The sequence below is a fragment of the Pipra filicauda genome, unplaced genomic scaffold (genome assembly GCF_003945595.2).
Source record: "Pipra filicauda isolate LSUMZ 115617 unplaced genomic scaffold, ASM394559v2 scaffold24_size8852520_pilon, whole genome shotgun sequence".
NCBI classification, from domain to species: domain Eukaryota; kingdom Metazoa; phylum Chordata; class Aves; order Passeriformes; family Pipridae; genus Pipra; species Pipra filicauda.
In genome coordinates this window covers 4,971,397-4,984,255 of record NW_024104365.1, presented here as the reverse complement: position 1 = coordinate 4,984,255, position 12,859 = coordinate 4,971,397, and the positions used below count along the sequence as shown (strand labels likewise).

Genomic DNA, 12,859 nt, shown 5'->3' with positions numbered 1-12,859 from the left:
ACCCAGTGGTTCAAGCCTGGATTTAGGCCTAGGGTACCAGTGTTTTAGCCCTAAGTTCTGGTACTATGGCTTAGCAGCCGCAGAAATTGTTGACTTGCCTTCTTCTGGGAAGGCAGGAGTTTTGATTACTTGAAATGGGAAATGTAGTGCTTTTTTCTTTCCAACGATAACCAATAGCAGATTGTTTTGTGGTTTGTTTTTTTTTTTAATTTATGTGCTATTTTTTTAAATCACTGATTCTCCTGATCCAGCATGGAATTTAGCATGTTACTCAAAGGAAAATGCAATCTGCTCTAAGTTAACAAAGAGCAGGAATTCTAGTGGGTACTGCTGATGGAAAGTTTTGTTTGAAATTCTTGTCAGTGTTTCCCTGCCAAACCATTTGTCAGAGTTAAATTCTTTTGTGCTTTTTTTTAAGTTGGAGTGGCTTTATTCTTTTTCTCATTAGTCAGTCCCTGCAAAAACAATATACTGCTTTTTCTGGGTCATTGAACCTTACACAAATTTATTTCCATCTCTCAGTATTTCCTTGGAATGGAAGTAAGCCAAGAGTGAAATTATAAGCCTGTATAGCTTGCAGAAGTATCAAACCAAGCCAAATTTCATTTCTCCCTGCATGCAACCCTTTCTAAACTTAACCATGTAGTAATCTAACTGATTAAATATTGAAAAAACTTACTGTTTTTCAGATAACTTCTAAAAGTTATCTGAAATGTGGGAAGAGTAATAAGAGGGAAGAAGTAATAATAGTAATAAAGAGTAATAATCGGGAAGAACTGTTTGGGTTTAGTAGACTAAAAATCACAGATAAATTATGATTGTTAGTATTTTACAGAAGTACTTCAAAACAGGTAGTCTAGTTGCTTAAGGAATAGGAACATATTCATTTGTGTTCATAGGTAAGCAGAACTGTATTTGTCTGAGAAAAAAAAATGACAGATCAATTGGTTACAGAAGTCAGAAAGCAGAAACATATCTTTCAAGCTGTATTTTACTACTACTGAACAAAATAATGCTCTGATGGGAATTCTTCCTGTATGTGGTAACAAGGCGTATGGAATTTCTTTTTTAAAACTTGAGATTTCCCTGTTTGCTAGTTACTTCAAAGTTAAATCTCCAAAAGAGTAATTACTGGTATTGAGGGATCAGGGGAATCCCTTCTTTTTTCTAAAAGGGACAAAACATCTTTCATATTCTCCAGTTTATATAAAATCTTCCTAATTAAGTGAAATTTGTCTTAAAACTTTAGGTAGTTTCTCATTTTAAAAGTTTAAAATTTTAGAATTCTCAATTTATTTCTCATTTTAAAATAATTTTCTCTCAGGTCAGGGTTGACCTGACTTATTTCCTAAGCTAACCAGTTGAAAAAAACCAAAATTTAATTTTGGGGGTTGTGTGGTTTTTTGTTTTTGTGGGTTTTTTTGTTTTTTGTTTTATCAAAGCTACTATGTTTTGTTAAGTAGTTGTTTACCTATGACATTCCATGAGAGGCTTTATTCTAACTTGCAGATGGGTAAATGAAAGAGCCTCACAGGAATGCAGTATCCTCTCAAAGTTGTACAAAGACAAGTGCAAAGCCTTGCACCTGCGGAGAAAAAAAAAAGGCAAAAAATCAATATGGGTTGAGCAGCAGCTCTGCAGAAAGACCTGGAAGTTCTAGTGGACAAAGGGTTAAATGGGAATCATTGGTGTGGCTTTGTGGAAACAAAGGCCAACTGCATGCTGCATTGTATTAGAGAGAGGATTGAGTCAAGAAGTGGAGGGAAGTGGGGTTTTTCCCTTTTACTCAGTATTTTTGGAACCCCATCTCTAATCTTGTGTCTAGCACTGACCCCCAAAAGTCAAGAAAGGTATCAACAAACTGGAAAAAATCCACCTCCTAAGGTGGTTAGTAGAAGAATCAGACTGTTCCAAGAGGTGCACCATTAAAAAGCAAGAGGCTGTTCTCACAGGTTACGAGGGAAACTGCTTGAATATATGGAAAAAAACTCTTCCCATGAGAATGGATAAGCTTTGAAACAGGTGGCTCAGAAATGTTATTCTTTTTCTCCCTTCTATCAGCTCTCCCACTTGAAGCTTTTGCTCTTTATGTGAAAACAGAATTTTACTGCTTTACTACATTTGGGTGCCCTCTGGTGTCTGAGTTAAGACTCATGTCATAAAACAGTGTGGACATCCCTTGTGGTCCAGCAGTGACACTGGTCTTTCAGTTCCCACCACTTGGTTGCTGAGGATGGAGATACTGGGGAGTCTGTGCCCCCTCCGTAATCACTGGGGGAAATGTTTTAAGGAGGAGATGTTTTAAGCTCTGTTGCAGCACACGGATAAGGGTAGCATTTTTTCAGTCTAATTTATGCTTTCAGTGTTAAAGTTGACTTTTCATAGTGATGTCTTTATGCTGTCTTAGTCCTCTACCAAAGGGAGGCGATGGAATAGAGTAGCATTAGATCCTTTCTAAGAATAAAAGGAGTTACTTCCAGCTTCTGGCTTCACCACTGTGATATAAGAATGGTACAAGAAGGTCTAAAGAGTATCTAAATGAAAAATGCTGTTTGTGGTAAATATAAAGGTTACGTATGTACGCTCAAACCCTTCTGTCTTGTTTTGTTTCCTTTGCAATTTTTGATTGCCAAAATAATTTAAATCACTATGTGTAGATAATTATTGTGAGGCAAGATCTCCCTTTTCGCTGGCAATAACTGTGATATAATTATTTGCTGTGCTTCTCGTGAGTACTGAATTGGTTTACATTTTCAAATGTGTATCCAAATATAGGATGTGCTGATGGAATTGTTGGAGCAGTGTGCTGATGGACTCTGGAAGGCAGAACGCTATGAACTCATTGCTGATATATATAAACTTATAATTCCCATTTATGAAAAACGGAGAGATTTTGAGGTACTAAATTCATCATAAGTAATATCTATGGAAGAAAAAAAATCCTGAATTTTCTAGTCATAACTGCATGATGCATTGGACATCACAGAACAAGAGTATTAAAATTGTAACTGAAATTTAAATGTGTTGAAATTTTTGTTTTCTTTTTAATAATTAAAAATGTTTTTCTTTAAATATAAATAATTAAAAATTACTCTTGCATATTGTCATTTTGATACAAGTGCTAAACTTATTACTGCCATTCAATAAAACAATGTTTTTAGTTGTTACTAACTACAAGGATATCGTTTATTGTTGTTTTAAGGTTGCAAAGTTCTGCTTTATTGTTTTACCTTGTTATTGTTTTATTTTTAGAGGCTTGCTCATCTATATGACACTCTTCATCGAGCATACAGTAAAGTTACAGAAGTTATGCATACAGGCAAGAGACTGCTGGGAACTTATTTCAGGGTAGCATTCTTTGGACAAGTGAGTATAACTTACTTTCATTTGTCTGCTCTGTGCAGTAAGAAAAACCTGAATTTATTTTACAAGGTATACTGTTTCATCTCCTATATTGACACCTTGACATAAAAAGCACAAGAAATGTGTTCTGTAGGAAATAATTGAACGCCATCAATAATTTATTTTAAAACATGTATCAATTCCGACAAAGTTCTTATTCTTTTCCTCAGTAAATTTTTTGCCTTTTTTCCTTTCTCTTCTTTTATTTACTACCTTAAGGCAGCGGTAAGTTTTCTGTAATGTCAGTTCTTAGCAATGTATTGATTTAATGTCTGTAGTGCTACAGTGTGGTTTGCAAGGCTGCTTCTTAGATTGGTATGCATTAATAGCCATTACAATTCAAAAAATAACATTAAGTTCCATTTAGAGAGCAGATCACTCTTTTCTATGCATCAATACTGCATGCTTCAAACCAAAGTTCTGGCTGTGTATTGGACAGCTTCGTGTCCTCTAATATATGTCTAGAATGCCTTTGTATCTGTATGGTATCACGCAGTATCAAATAATACACTTTCTACGTGCGTAGCCCAGTTGCTTAGTTGTTCAGCTGAGCATGGAGAATTGTAAAGTACTCTGAGCAGCATAACTTCACATGTATTCTGTTGTCTTTTATAACTTTATAGCAATACCAGTTTACAGACAGTGAAACAGATGTTGAGGTAATTACAGTAACCGCTTACAAAGCAAGCAATGCAGTAAAAACTACTGCATTTCACCTTAGTTTGGTGTGGGTATTTTTGTCAATCTAGCCTGTGTTTATACATGATATGTTGTGCTTTTCTATTTTGTCTGTTTCGCTTATGACAAAAATATTTATTTTCTGGTTTCAAACATGAACTCAGACATGGCTTGTTGTTTTAAACCAATGACCTGTTTCACTTTCCATGTACTCTATTGTGCATTTAGTTACAGGTTTAAAACCTTATGTAATAAAATAAAGAAGTATATACCAATATAGTACAACATAAAATTAAGATATTTGCGTAATTAAATTTTTTTTCGGAATTAATTTTTTGTTACTAAATAAGGAATTTTTTTTTTTTATGTAAACTCTTGCCAAAATACTCACTTACGAATCAGATAGTGCTGTTGGGCAAGATTTCTGTTTTGGTGAGTGAAACAGTGCTGCAAGTTCACTTTTAAATAAAAGTGAAGGAGACTTATCTCAAAGGCTTGGCACACCATAAGATTGCAACAAACTTTAAAAAAATTAAATTCTGTGTTTCCATTACTTTCACTCATGTTGTAGTAGAGAGTTACATTTTTCTGTTGTTTTTTTGTTCTCTTAAGAAAACTTTTTACTTAGATTTTAATTTCTCTTTATTTACATTTGCTTGAATACTGATGTTGTATGTTTATATTTCCTTTGAACCACACACATTATGTCCATCTCAATCGTTACCCTAAATGTTTTTCCCCAAGATTCTGATTACTTCATTTTTTACAGGGTTTCTTTGAGGATGAAGATGGAAAGGAATATATCTATAAAGAGCCTAAACTCACACCTCTTTCAGAAATTTCCCAAAGACTCCAAAAACTCTACTCCGACAAATTTGGATCTGAAAATGTCAAAATGATTCAGGATTCTGGCAAAGTATGATCTTTATTGTCTCTAAAAAATTCTAATATATTACTTTCACTAATTCACTTGAAATACTGTGAGATCACTGCCTCTTATTCATTTGATACACAAGCATACGTGTCTAAAAACTCTGCTGTTTGAAAGGCATGACAGAACTATTATCTCCTACTAAACTTACCTTTTAGAACAACCAAAAAGCTTAATTTTCTGTAGTGTTACCTCTCAAAACAATAATTGTATATTAGAACAAGTTTGGATTATGATCATATTCTGTGTTAACTTCAGTTATATTTCTTGCCCATTCGTGCACAGTCATTCTTTGGAAATTTTTCCCTTTTTACACCTCAACCTCGGACTTTATGGTGACTTTTGCCTCAACCTCAGGCTTTATTTTCTCTTATTATATTTTCCTGGCTCTTTTGTTTCTTTATTCTACCAGTAAGATCAAAACTTTCTGTACCTCTTGGCCTGAGAGTGCAGCATTGGTGGGCATTTCAGTATTGGAACTTTAAAAGGAGAGGAGAACTTAATGCAAGGACTAGATTTAATGATCATGAGTGATTTAAAAAAAAATAAAAAAATAAACGAAAACCAACAAAAAAATCCACAATGCGTTGTAATGCATCTAGTTGCCTTGTCTTCCTAATAGTTGAAAGCTGAAAGCAGGAAAACCCTGTGAAGGCATGAAGATTTCCTGTATTTTCAATAATTTAAAGGTTAAGAGACCAAATTTAATTTCTGAAAGTTGTGTAACTATTACTGAATCCACTTTATTCACAATGTAGCTATTTGATTTTTTTTTTGTCCTGTTTTTAAGGTAAATCCTAAAGATTTAGATTCAAAATATGCATATATTCAAGTTACGCATGTAATTCCATACTTTGAAGAAAAAGAGTTGCAAGAAAGAAAAACAGATTTTGAAAGGACTCATAACATTCGTCGCTTTATGTTTGAGATGCCTTTTACTCAAGCTGGTAAAAGACAAGGAGGAGTAGAAGAGCAGTGTAAGCGACGGACTATTTTGACAGGTACTGATTGAATGGAATGCTTTGATGGAAGCATTAAATGCATCAAATGGTCTAATTCTGTTCTGTATAGGTTTTTCCATTTCACTTAATGAAGTCCTTTATAGCTATCAGCTAAAATCCGTTTCATATTTTTAGCCATAACTAGGTTTTTCAGATTGGTTTCTTCAGTAGAGAATCCTCAAAATTATTATCTTTTTTTCTTTAAGTTTCAAGAATTGCGAATCTGGAGTCTAGCTTTCCTTGCTCTTAGAAAAAGACTGTTTTGTGTTTTGTCCCTGTTAAGTGTGTTTCTATATTAATATAGTTGTAAAAACAAATAAGTGACTATAATGTTAGCTGTCCATGGCCAGTAGTTGTGAGGAAATAGAAAGTACAGCTTTGCTATTTTTGATTCTTCTCTTCTTGAGATATGTGAATGATAAACAATTCTTTTTACAGTTCTCATATGAATTAAGTTCCAATGGTTTATTTCTTTGTGGTTGTTCGTAGCAGTAATGACAATGATCGATCTTTGCTGTAATGAATGTAAAGGTGTGCATATTTACATTTTCAGTGCTTTATTTCCCTGTACATTACTATTTCTAATTATGTAAGTTATAATATATATATGTTATTATAATATATAAGTTATTAAATTGGGCAACTAATTACATCAAAATGAGATTTTTAGCATAAGATTGTCTCAAAACTCACTTTATTCAAAAACATTTTCCTAACTGTAGTAAACTTGTTTCCATCCATAGCTATACATTGTTTCCCATATGTGAAAAAGCGCATTCCAGTAATGTACCAGCACCATACTGATCTAAACCCAATTGAAGTAGCCATTGATGAAATGAGTAAAAAAGTTGCAGAACTCAGACAGCTTTGCTCTTCAACTGAAGTAGATATGATCAAATTGCAGCTGAAGCTACAGGGAAGTGTCAGTGTTCAGGTAAGACCTTTGCCATGCAGCTATTTCATTTGCTTCTGTTCCTGAAAAATTATATCCTGAATTAGAAATATTCTCACTGTTTGCAGTTATTTCCTGAATAGGAAAAACACTAAAAATGTGTCATATAAACAGTGACCATAGACAGTTACATGAAAGAATTAAGATTCATCTCTGGAATCTGTTGCAGCCTGAGCCCCACCAGGTTTTGGTGTAAAGCTGAAACTACAACAAAATAGTGGCTGAATAGGAGGATGAATGAACATATTTGGCCTAGCTGTAGGTCTGCCCACAGTAGGTCCAACATATTTTGTTAAGATCCCTATTGAGGTAGAGAGTGACAAAATATAGGAGGAAGTTAGTGGCAGAAAATCTCACTGTGCAACATTTCTTTTTGCCTAAGGCAAGCAAGAACTGAACATATAAAGAAATCATCAGACTCCCCAAAATAGGGTACATGGTTTTAAAAGCAATAGTTTTTAAATGTTTTTTTAAAAAAAATGTTTCTAAAACAATAGTTTTAACATGTACAAATCAATATGGTAAGGATCTTCAAAATGAAGTGACAAAAGTGCCGCTCTACTATTTTTAACTGATTCAAAACAAAGGAACCGTAAGCACAGTCATCTGAAATGAACATGAAAATGTTGAACAGAAAAGAGAAAAAAAACCAAGCCAAGGTTTCAGAATCAGCAAGTTGTCAGGCTAGTGTTTGGGGTGAGAAGGGAGGGGCTCTTACTGTTAATATAAAGGAATAATAGGGATGAGTCAGAACTCACTGAATCCACTTTTCATGTAGCTGCCATAAGAGTGCAATTAAACATCTATGAATTATTGCAGAATTTGCAACTTGGAAAACTGTTTTTAATAGATAAGCAGACCAAACAGTATTAGATTTAGCTCATTTTCACACCCTAATTTCATAAGCAAAGATGACAGATGGGCAGTATCTGCAGTTACTTTGCCACATCACTGAAGTGGTTTCTTTGTGCCAGGACAGGTTAATACAGATTACTGGAGAGACCACTTCTGCTCTTATGTTTCAGCTCTAGCAGTTTTCTTGGTTTAGAAGCCCAGCTTTTTTGAAATCAGTGTGTTCTCATAAGAAAATAAAATCTGATAGACACCTGCAGTACCTGTTATTGCTAAGACAATGTCAGATAACTGAGTATTTTTTAATTCTTGTTCTTTTTAGGTTAATGCTGGTCCATTAGCATATGCAAGAGCTTTCTTAGATGACACAAACACCAAAAGATATCCAGACAATAAAGTAAAGCTACTAAAGGAAGTTTTTAGGTAGGTTTGCCTTTTTTTGGAGGTGGGGGAAAGGGGAGAAAAAGTTTACTTTTCTTTCTAGACTCATACCATAAGAATGTTTTAAAAACTTTTAACTTTTATAGTGTTCTGATTAAAACATACTTTGAACTGACATTTTAAATCAATATTTTGGATTTGTGATTGAAAACTTCTTTATTTTCTCTAAATCAGGCAATTTGTTGAAGCCTGTGGCCATGCTCTGGGTGTAAATGAACGACTTATAAAGGAAGACCAGTTGGAATATCAAGAAGAAATGAAGGCCAACTACAGAGAAATGGCAAAAGAGCTTTCTGAAATAATGCATGAACAAGTATGTGCTGAAATTGTTATACATACCATCGTTCAGAATGTAACTATAATGTGAAAGCAATAGGAAAAATGTATGTAGTGCTTTATACAAAAGGATTTTCTTTTTTTTTTTTCTTTCTTATCTGAGAATAAGCATGTCACGAAATTGAGGACCTTAATTTTTTTTCTGTTTGTGAATTTTCTTGGCACCAGCCTGGTTTTTTGTAGGCAAGGAAGACTGCAGTAAAGATAAACCAAATTTAATTAAATTAATATGTGTGGTTGCAGAGGTGTCTATTCAGTGACTCAAAAAGCTAATTTTATTCTGTACTTCCTGGTAACTGTAGGGGGATTTGTGCTGAAAGCTTAGCCCTTTTTCATTAGATTATGGAGATACAAACATGTACTTTTGCAACAGTTACATCTTTCAAGAGGTATTTCAGTACATTTTCTTGAGAGAAGCCCACTACTGACAAGCTAAAGATATGGGAGAAGGAAAACCAGAACTCTTGTGTAGTGAAACATAGGACCTTGCATCTGGGTTCTGTAGTAGAAATGTCTCCTGACTTCAAAGGCAAAGATATTATTTCCAGGAGGACAGGAAGGGCTGAAGTTTCATGCTTGATCCCTGCCTTCTTGACATTTTTATTCATCATATTCATCACTTAAGGTTCCTTTTCTTACATCCACTGTTACTTGTATAACCTTTTCCCAGAGCCATAGAATAGTTCTTAACCCTCAAGACCTGCATTTCTGCCTCACAAGAAATAACTGTGTTTTCTGATAATATTTTACCTTTCAAGCACAAGTCTATGAGACTTCCTTAGATGTATGACCAGAATAGAAACTTTTTTTAGTCTGAGAACCAATGCATCCTAGTCTGCACTTTCTCAGGTGCTGTGCTATGAGTGGCTCTGTGATATGATATCATTATGGTGAAGCACATGAATATGGCAAGCACATAGGCTTTATTTTCATTCTCTTATTTTGATATCCTATCACAGAGAAGAGCTTATGACAAAACTAACTCATTTTAACCACCAATGATAGAAAATATTGTGAAACAAAGTTTATAGGAAGTGATACCATTTTTCCAGAATTTGTGTGGTTGGGTTTTTTTTTTAATAAAAAACAGTATCTTTCACATATGCATGTAGAAGAAAACAGTTTTGAAAGATCCATGAAACAGAAAAAGAGATTGCTTAGCTGACAATAATGGGACAGTTTGACTATATTTCAATGTGATTAATTGAAAAGCAGAATGCAGAAGAGGGTTCTAGAAAGGAGGATAACTGATTGGAAAGCTGATTAAGATGAACAAAATACTTGAGAGAATTAGACAGCTGTACAGAATACCCCTTTTGAAGAGGGAGGCAAGTGTTTTGGTCAAATAATTTGATGATAAAAGCAAGATTAGCATTCCTCTGGCGTAGGAAAAAGTAAAAGAATATGACAATTTGTATACAACAAAAAAATACTTTGAACTCAGTGCTAGATTTGGATGTTTAAAAAATGCTAAAGTGTATAAATTTCCGAAGATTGATGATAAGAAAAAGCATGTAATGCCTGAAATTTCAGGAGTAAATCACATTGCCCCTTCTTCTCTTTGTTTACTTTTAGAAAAACAACTGATATATATATAGGGTGAGCACAATATGAAAGTACATCACTGACTGCAGTATATGCTATTAGCCTACCACTGTATTCTTTTTATACAGATGTCATTAGTTGTAAATAATTAAAACATGTAACGTTGTTGATGGTTTGGGGTTTTTTGGGTTTTGTGGTTTGTTTTTTCTTAAATTAGACTCCCCTGAAGTAGATAATTTCAAAAACTCCCCTGAAGGCTTAGAAACATCAGGTTCTTTCATTGAAATCTTGAAAAATGTCACCTTTATGTGCCTGCCTATTGCTGGTCTGGGAAAAGTAGCTTTGCACGGGGTTTGTTCTAATGTCGCTGAATAAACCATTAGCTGTATTGCAACACTGGGTTTTTAACAACTGCAAATATTTTGTTCTAAAATATATATAAAAGAATCTTAACAGATTTTTCTTTTTTTTCTCCTCTGCTGCTTGCCAATATGATCAGATGGGATGGTAATTAGTTTTCTCTACTTCTGTTCTCTTAGTTTGTCTAATAATTCCTTTTTTTTTTTACAGTGTTTCTTATCGTAGTATCAATTTGTTTATAGCTGTTAAGCATGAAGTCTTCCTGGTGCTTCAATAGCTTTTTGTAAGAAAGAAGTGCTCAAATCATACTTCTAAGGTTAAGAAAGGAAAACCAAAAAAGAGCAGAAAGTGAGCTTGTTGTCACTGTGGATCTCCTTTTGAAAGTTAGGAGGAATGAGAGAAACTATCTAAGCATCCTCTACAGAGGACAATGTAATATCTAAATTAGGAGAACTGATATTGGAGAAATAACTACTGCCCCTGCCTAGGAGAGGATGGCTGAATAGAGTAACCAGCCTTAAGAAGCTCTGTGCAATTGAGAAAGTACTGGGAGGTTGAGTTGATAAGCAGCACATCATGAAATTGATAAATGCTTGTCTCATTTTGTAACAATTTTGTAAATACGTGTTTTTTATTTTAAGATTACTCCGGTTGAAGAAAAGGCCAGTGTCATGCCTAACTCACTACACATTTTCAACGCCATAAGTGGAACTCCAACAAGCACAACAGTTCATGGGATGCCCAGTTCTTCTTCAGTTGCATGATTGTTTTGTAAAGGAAAGTATGTTCGTTTCTTTCGAAATTTGTGGATTGGCTTCATCGTGTGCAAACTCAGGATGATCTTGAAGCTAAATGTTGGGCACGTGCAAGCTGCATAATTCATACGAATGTTTGAGCACACTTAGCAAATAGCAGTTACTGGTAATAGTCTTTTAGAGTAAGGGAGGTGCACATATATTTTTTAATCTCGCTGGTAAAATTTAAAAGTGTTCACAATGTCGTTGCAGAAGTGCGTGTTGGAAAATTATAAAGTTGAAGCTAGCTTCTGTTGTTCATTAGAAAGTATTATTAAAATGAATTGCACATTACAAAAAAGTGTTGTGGGATGTAATTTTGCAGATATGTAACATTCAGGTGTTCTTTTTGTGTATGGCACATAGAGATTCCTAATACAAGAACTATTTTGGGGCTTGACAGAGACACTAGTTTTTGGGGTTTAATGGAACTGACAATAGTAGTTTTTGTACCATTTGGCAAATTGTTGTGCTTTATTTTATACCTTGTTGCATTTTGGAGGTATGTGAGCTTAAATCTTACTAAACAACTAAATACAACCAAAGGTCTGTATTAATGAACACTGAATTATACTACAGTATCAATAGTAGTAAATTGTTATGTACATATTGTTTGTTAATACAGTCCATACAGTCTGTACATAAATGTATTACATTTCTAATCATTTTTTTAATATTCATACCAGCTCTTACCATTCTGCTTTCAGTTTATTTTGAAAATCTGCTCATTCCAAGTATATGCAGACTTTACAGTTCATTTATTCCTGTATATAAATAAGTGCAATATAAAGATGTATACAGTCTTTGCTATGTTAGGTTTATATGCAGTTATTAAAAGAAAAAAAACCTTTTTGCCAAAGCAATGGAGTATGTAATTGGTAATCATGGTTACTGTGGTAAATGGTGGTATTATTTAAAGCTTTTTCCATATTCTTATTCTTTTAAGACATTAATTTAGTAATTTTATATTTGGGGAAAATAAAGGTTTTTAATTTTATTTAACTGGAAGCACCGTTCTGCTGTAATTAAACATTCTGTATTACATCTATATTAAAAGGAAAAAGGTAGTTACTTTTCTCATTGTGTGCTCTGGTTTTTAATTTTAGATTTATACCTGACATTTGGGAAATATGAAATCTTGATCAAAAAAAAATGGCTTTTTGCAACTTGAGTGTAAGATGAGATGCAGACACTTCTAGGGTTTACTTCATATTCTTTGTCAATAAAGAGAATTTAGATTATTAGTTGAGACATCAGTTTTGAGTCCATCACATTTGACACAAGTACAATGTTACCGTAACTACAAGTTGTTATTCACCAAAACAGTTAATATTAGGAAGTCTTCAAAACTTTTCATCACATAACAGTAGAAATCATCTATTCCTTATGACATTTTCTGTAGTGTAGCGTGAATCACATATGTTGCCATTACTCATCAAAGGTTTTTCCAAAACAGCTCATCCTGGCAGGGAAATGCTGGGTAACTGCTTTTACCGATTATGTTTCTGAAAAAAATTTTGTTTGTATAAAATTCTTTTCCTTAAAAAGGAAAAAATCAGAGATAAAC

At 33.8% G+C, this 12,859-nt stretch overlaps 1 protein-coding gene across 19 annotated transcripts in view; it reads left to right on the top strand.

The window, feature by feature from the left end:
* The window catches only part of DOCK9 (dedicator of cytokinesis 9), a 114,627-nt gene extending 102,257 nt beyond the window's left edge, over positions 1 to 12,370 (top strand). For 12 of the 19 annotated variants that reach the window (XM_039381957.1, XM_027741029.2, XM_027741027.2 and 9 more), the window contains 10 exons: positions 2,776 to 2,898; positions 3,253 to 3,366; positions 3,622 to 3,627; positions 4,026 to 4,061; positions 4,850 to 4,996; positions 5,802 to 6,012; positions 6,756 to 6,946; positions 8,139 to 8,239; positions 8,432 to 8,570; positions 11,140 to 12,370. In XM_039381957.1, the coding sequence (XP_039237891.1) occupies positions 2,776 to 2,898; positions 3,253 to 3,366; positions 3,622 to 3,627; positions 4,026 to 4,061; positions 4,850 to 4,996; positions 5,802 to 6,012; positions 6,756 to 6,946; positions 8,139 to 8,239; positions 8,432 to 8,570; positions 11,140 to 11,262 (1,191 nt within the window). In that variant the 3' untranslated portion in view covers positions 11,263 to 12,370. Of the gene's footprint in view, positions 1 to 2,775; positions 2,899 to 3,252; positions 3,367 to 3,621; positions 3,628 to 4,025; positions 4,062 to 4,849; positions 4,997 to 5,801; positions 6,013 to 6,755; positions 6,947 to 8,138; positions 8,240 to 8,431; positions 8,571 to 10,637; positions 10,646 to 11,139 lie in introns of all 19 variants that reach the window. The other 7 variants (XM_027741032.2, XM_027741026.2, XM_027741020.2 and 4 more) reach the window with 2 other exon arrangements.
* Positions 12,371 to 12,859: the final 489 nt, after the last annotated feature.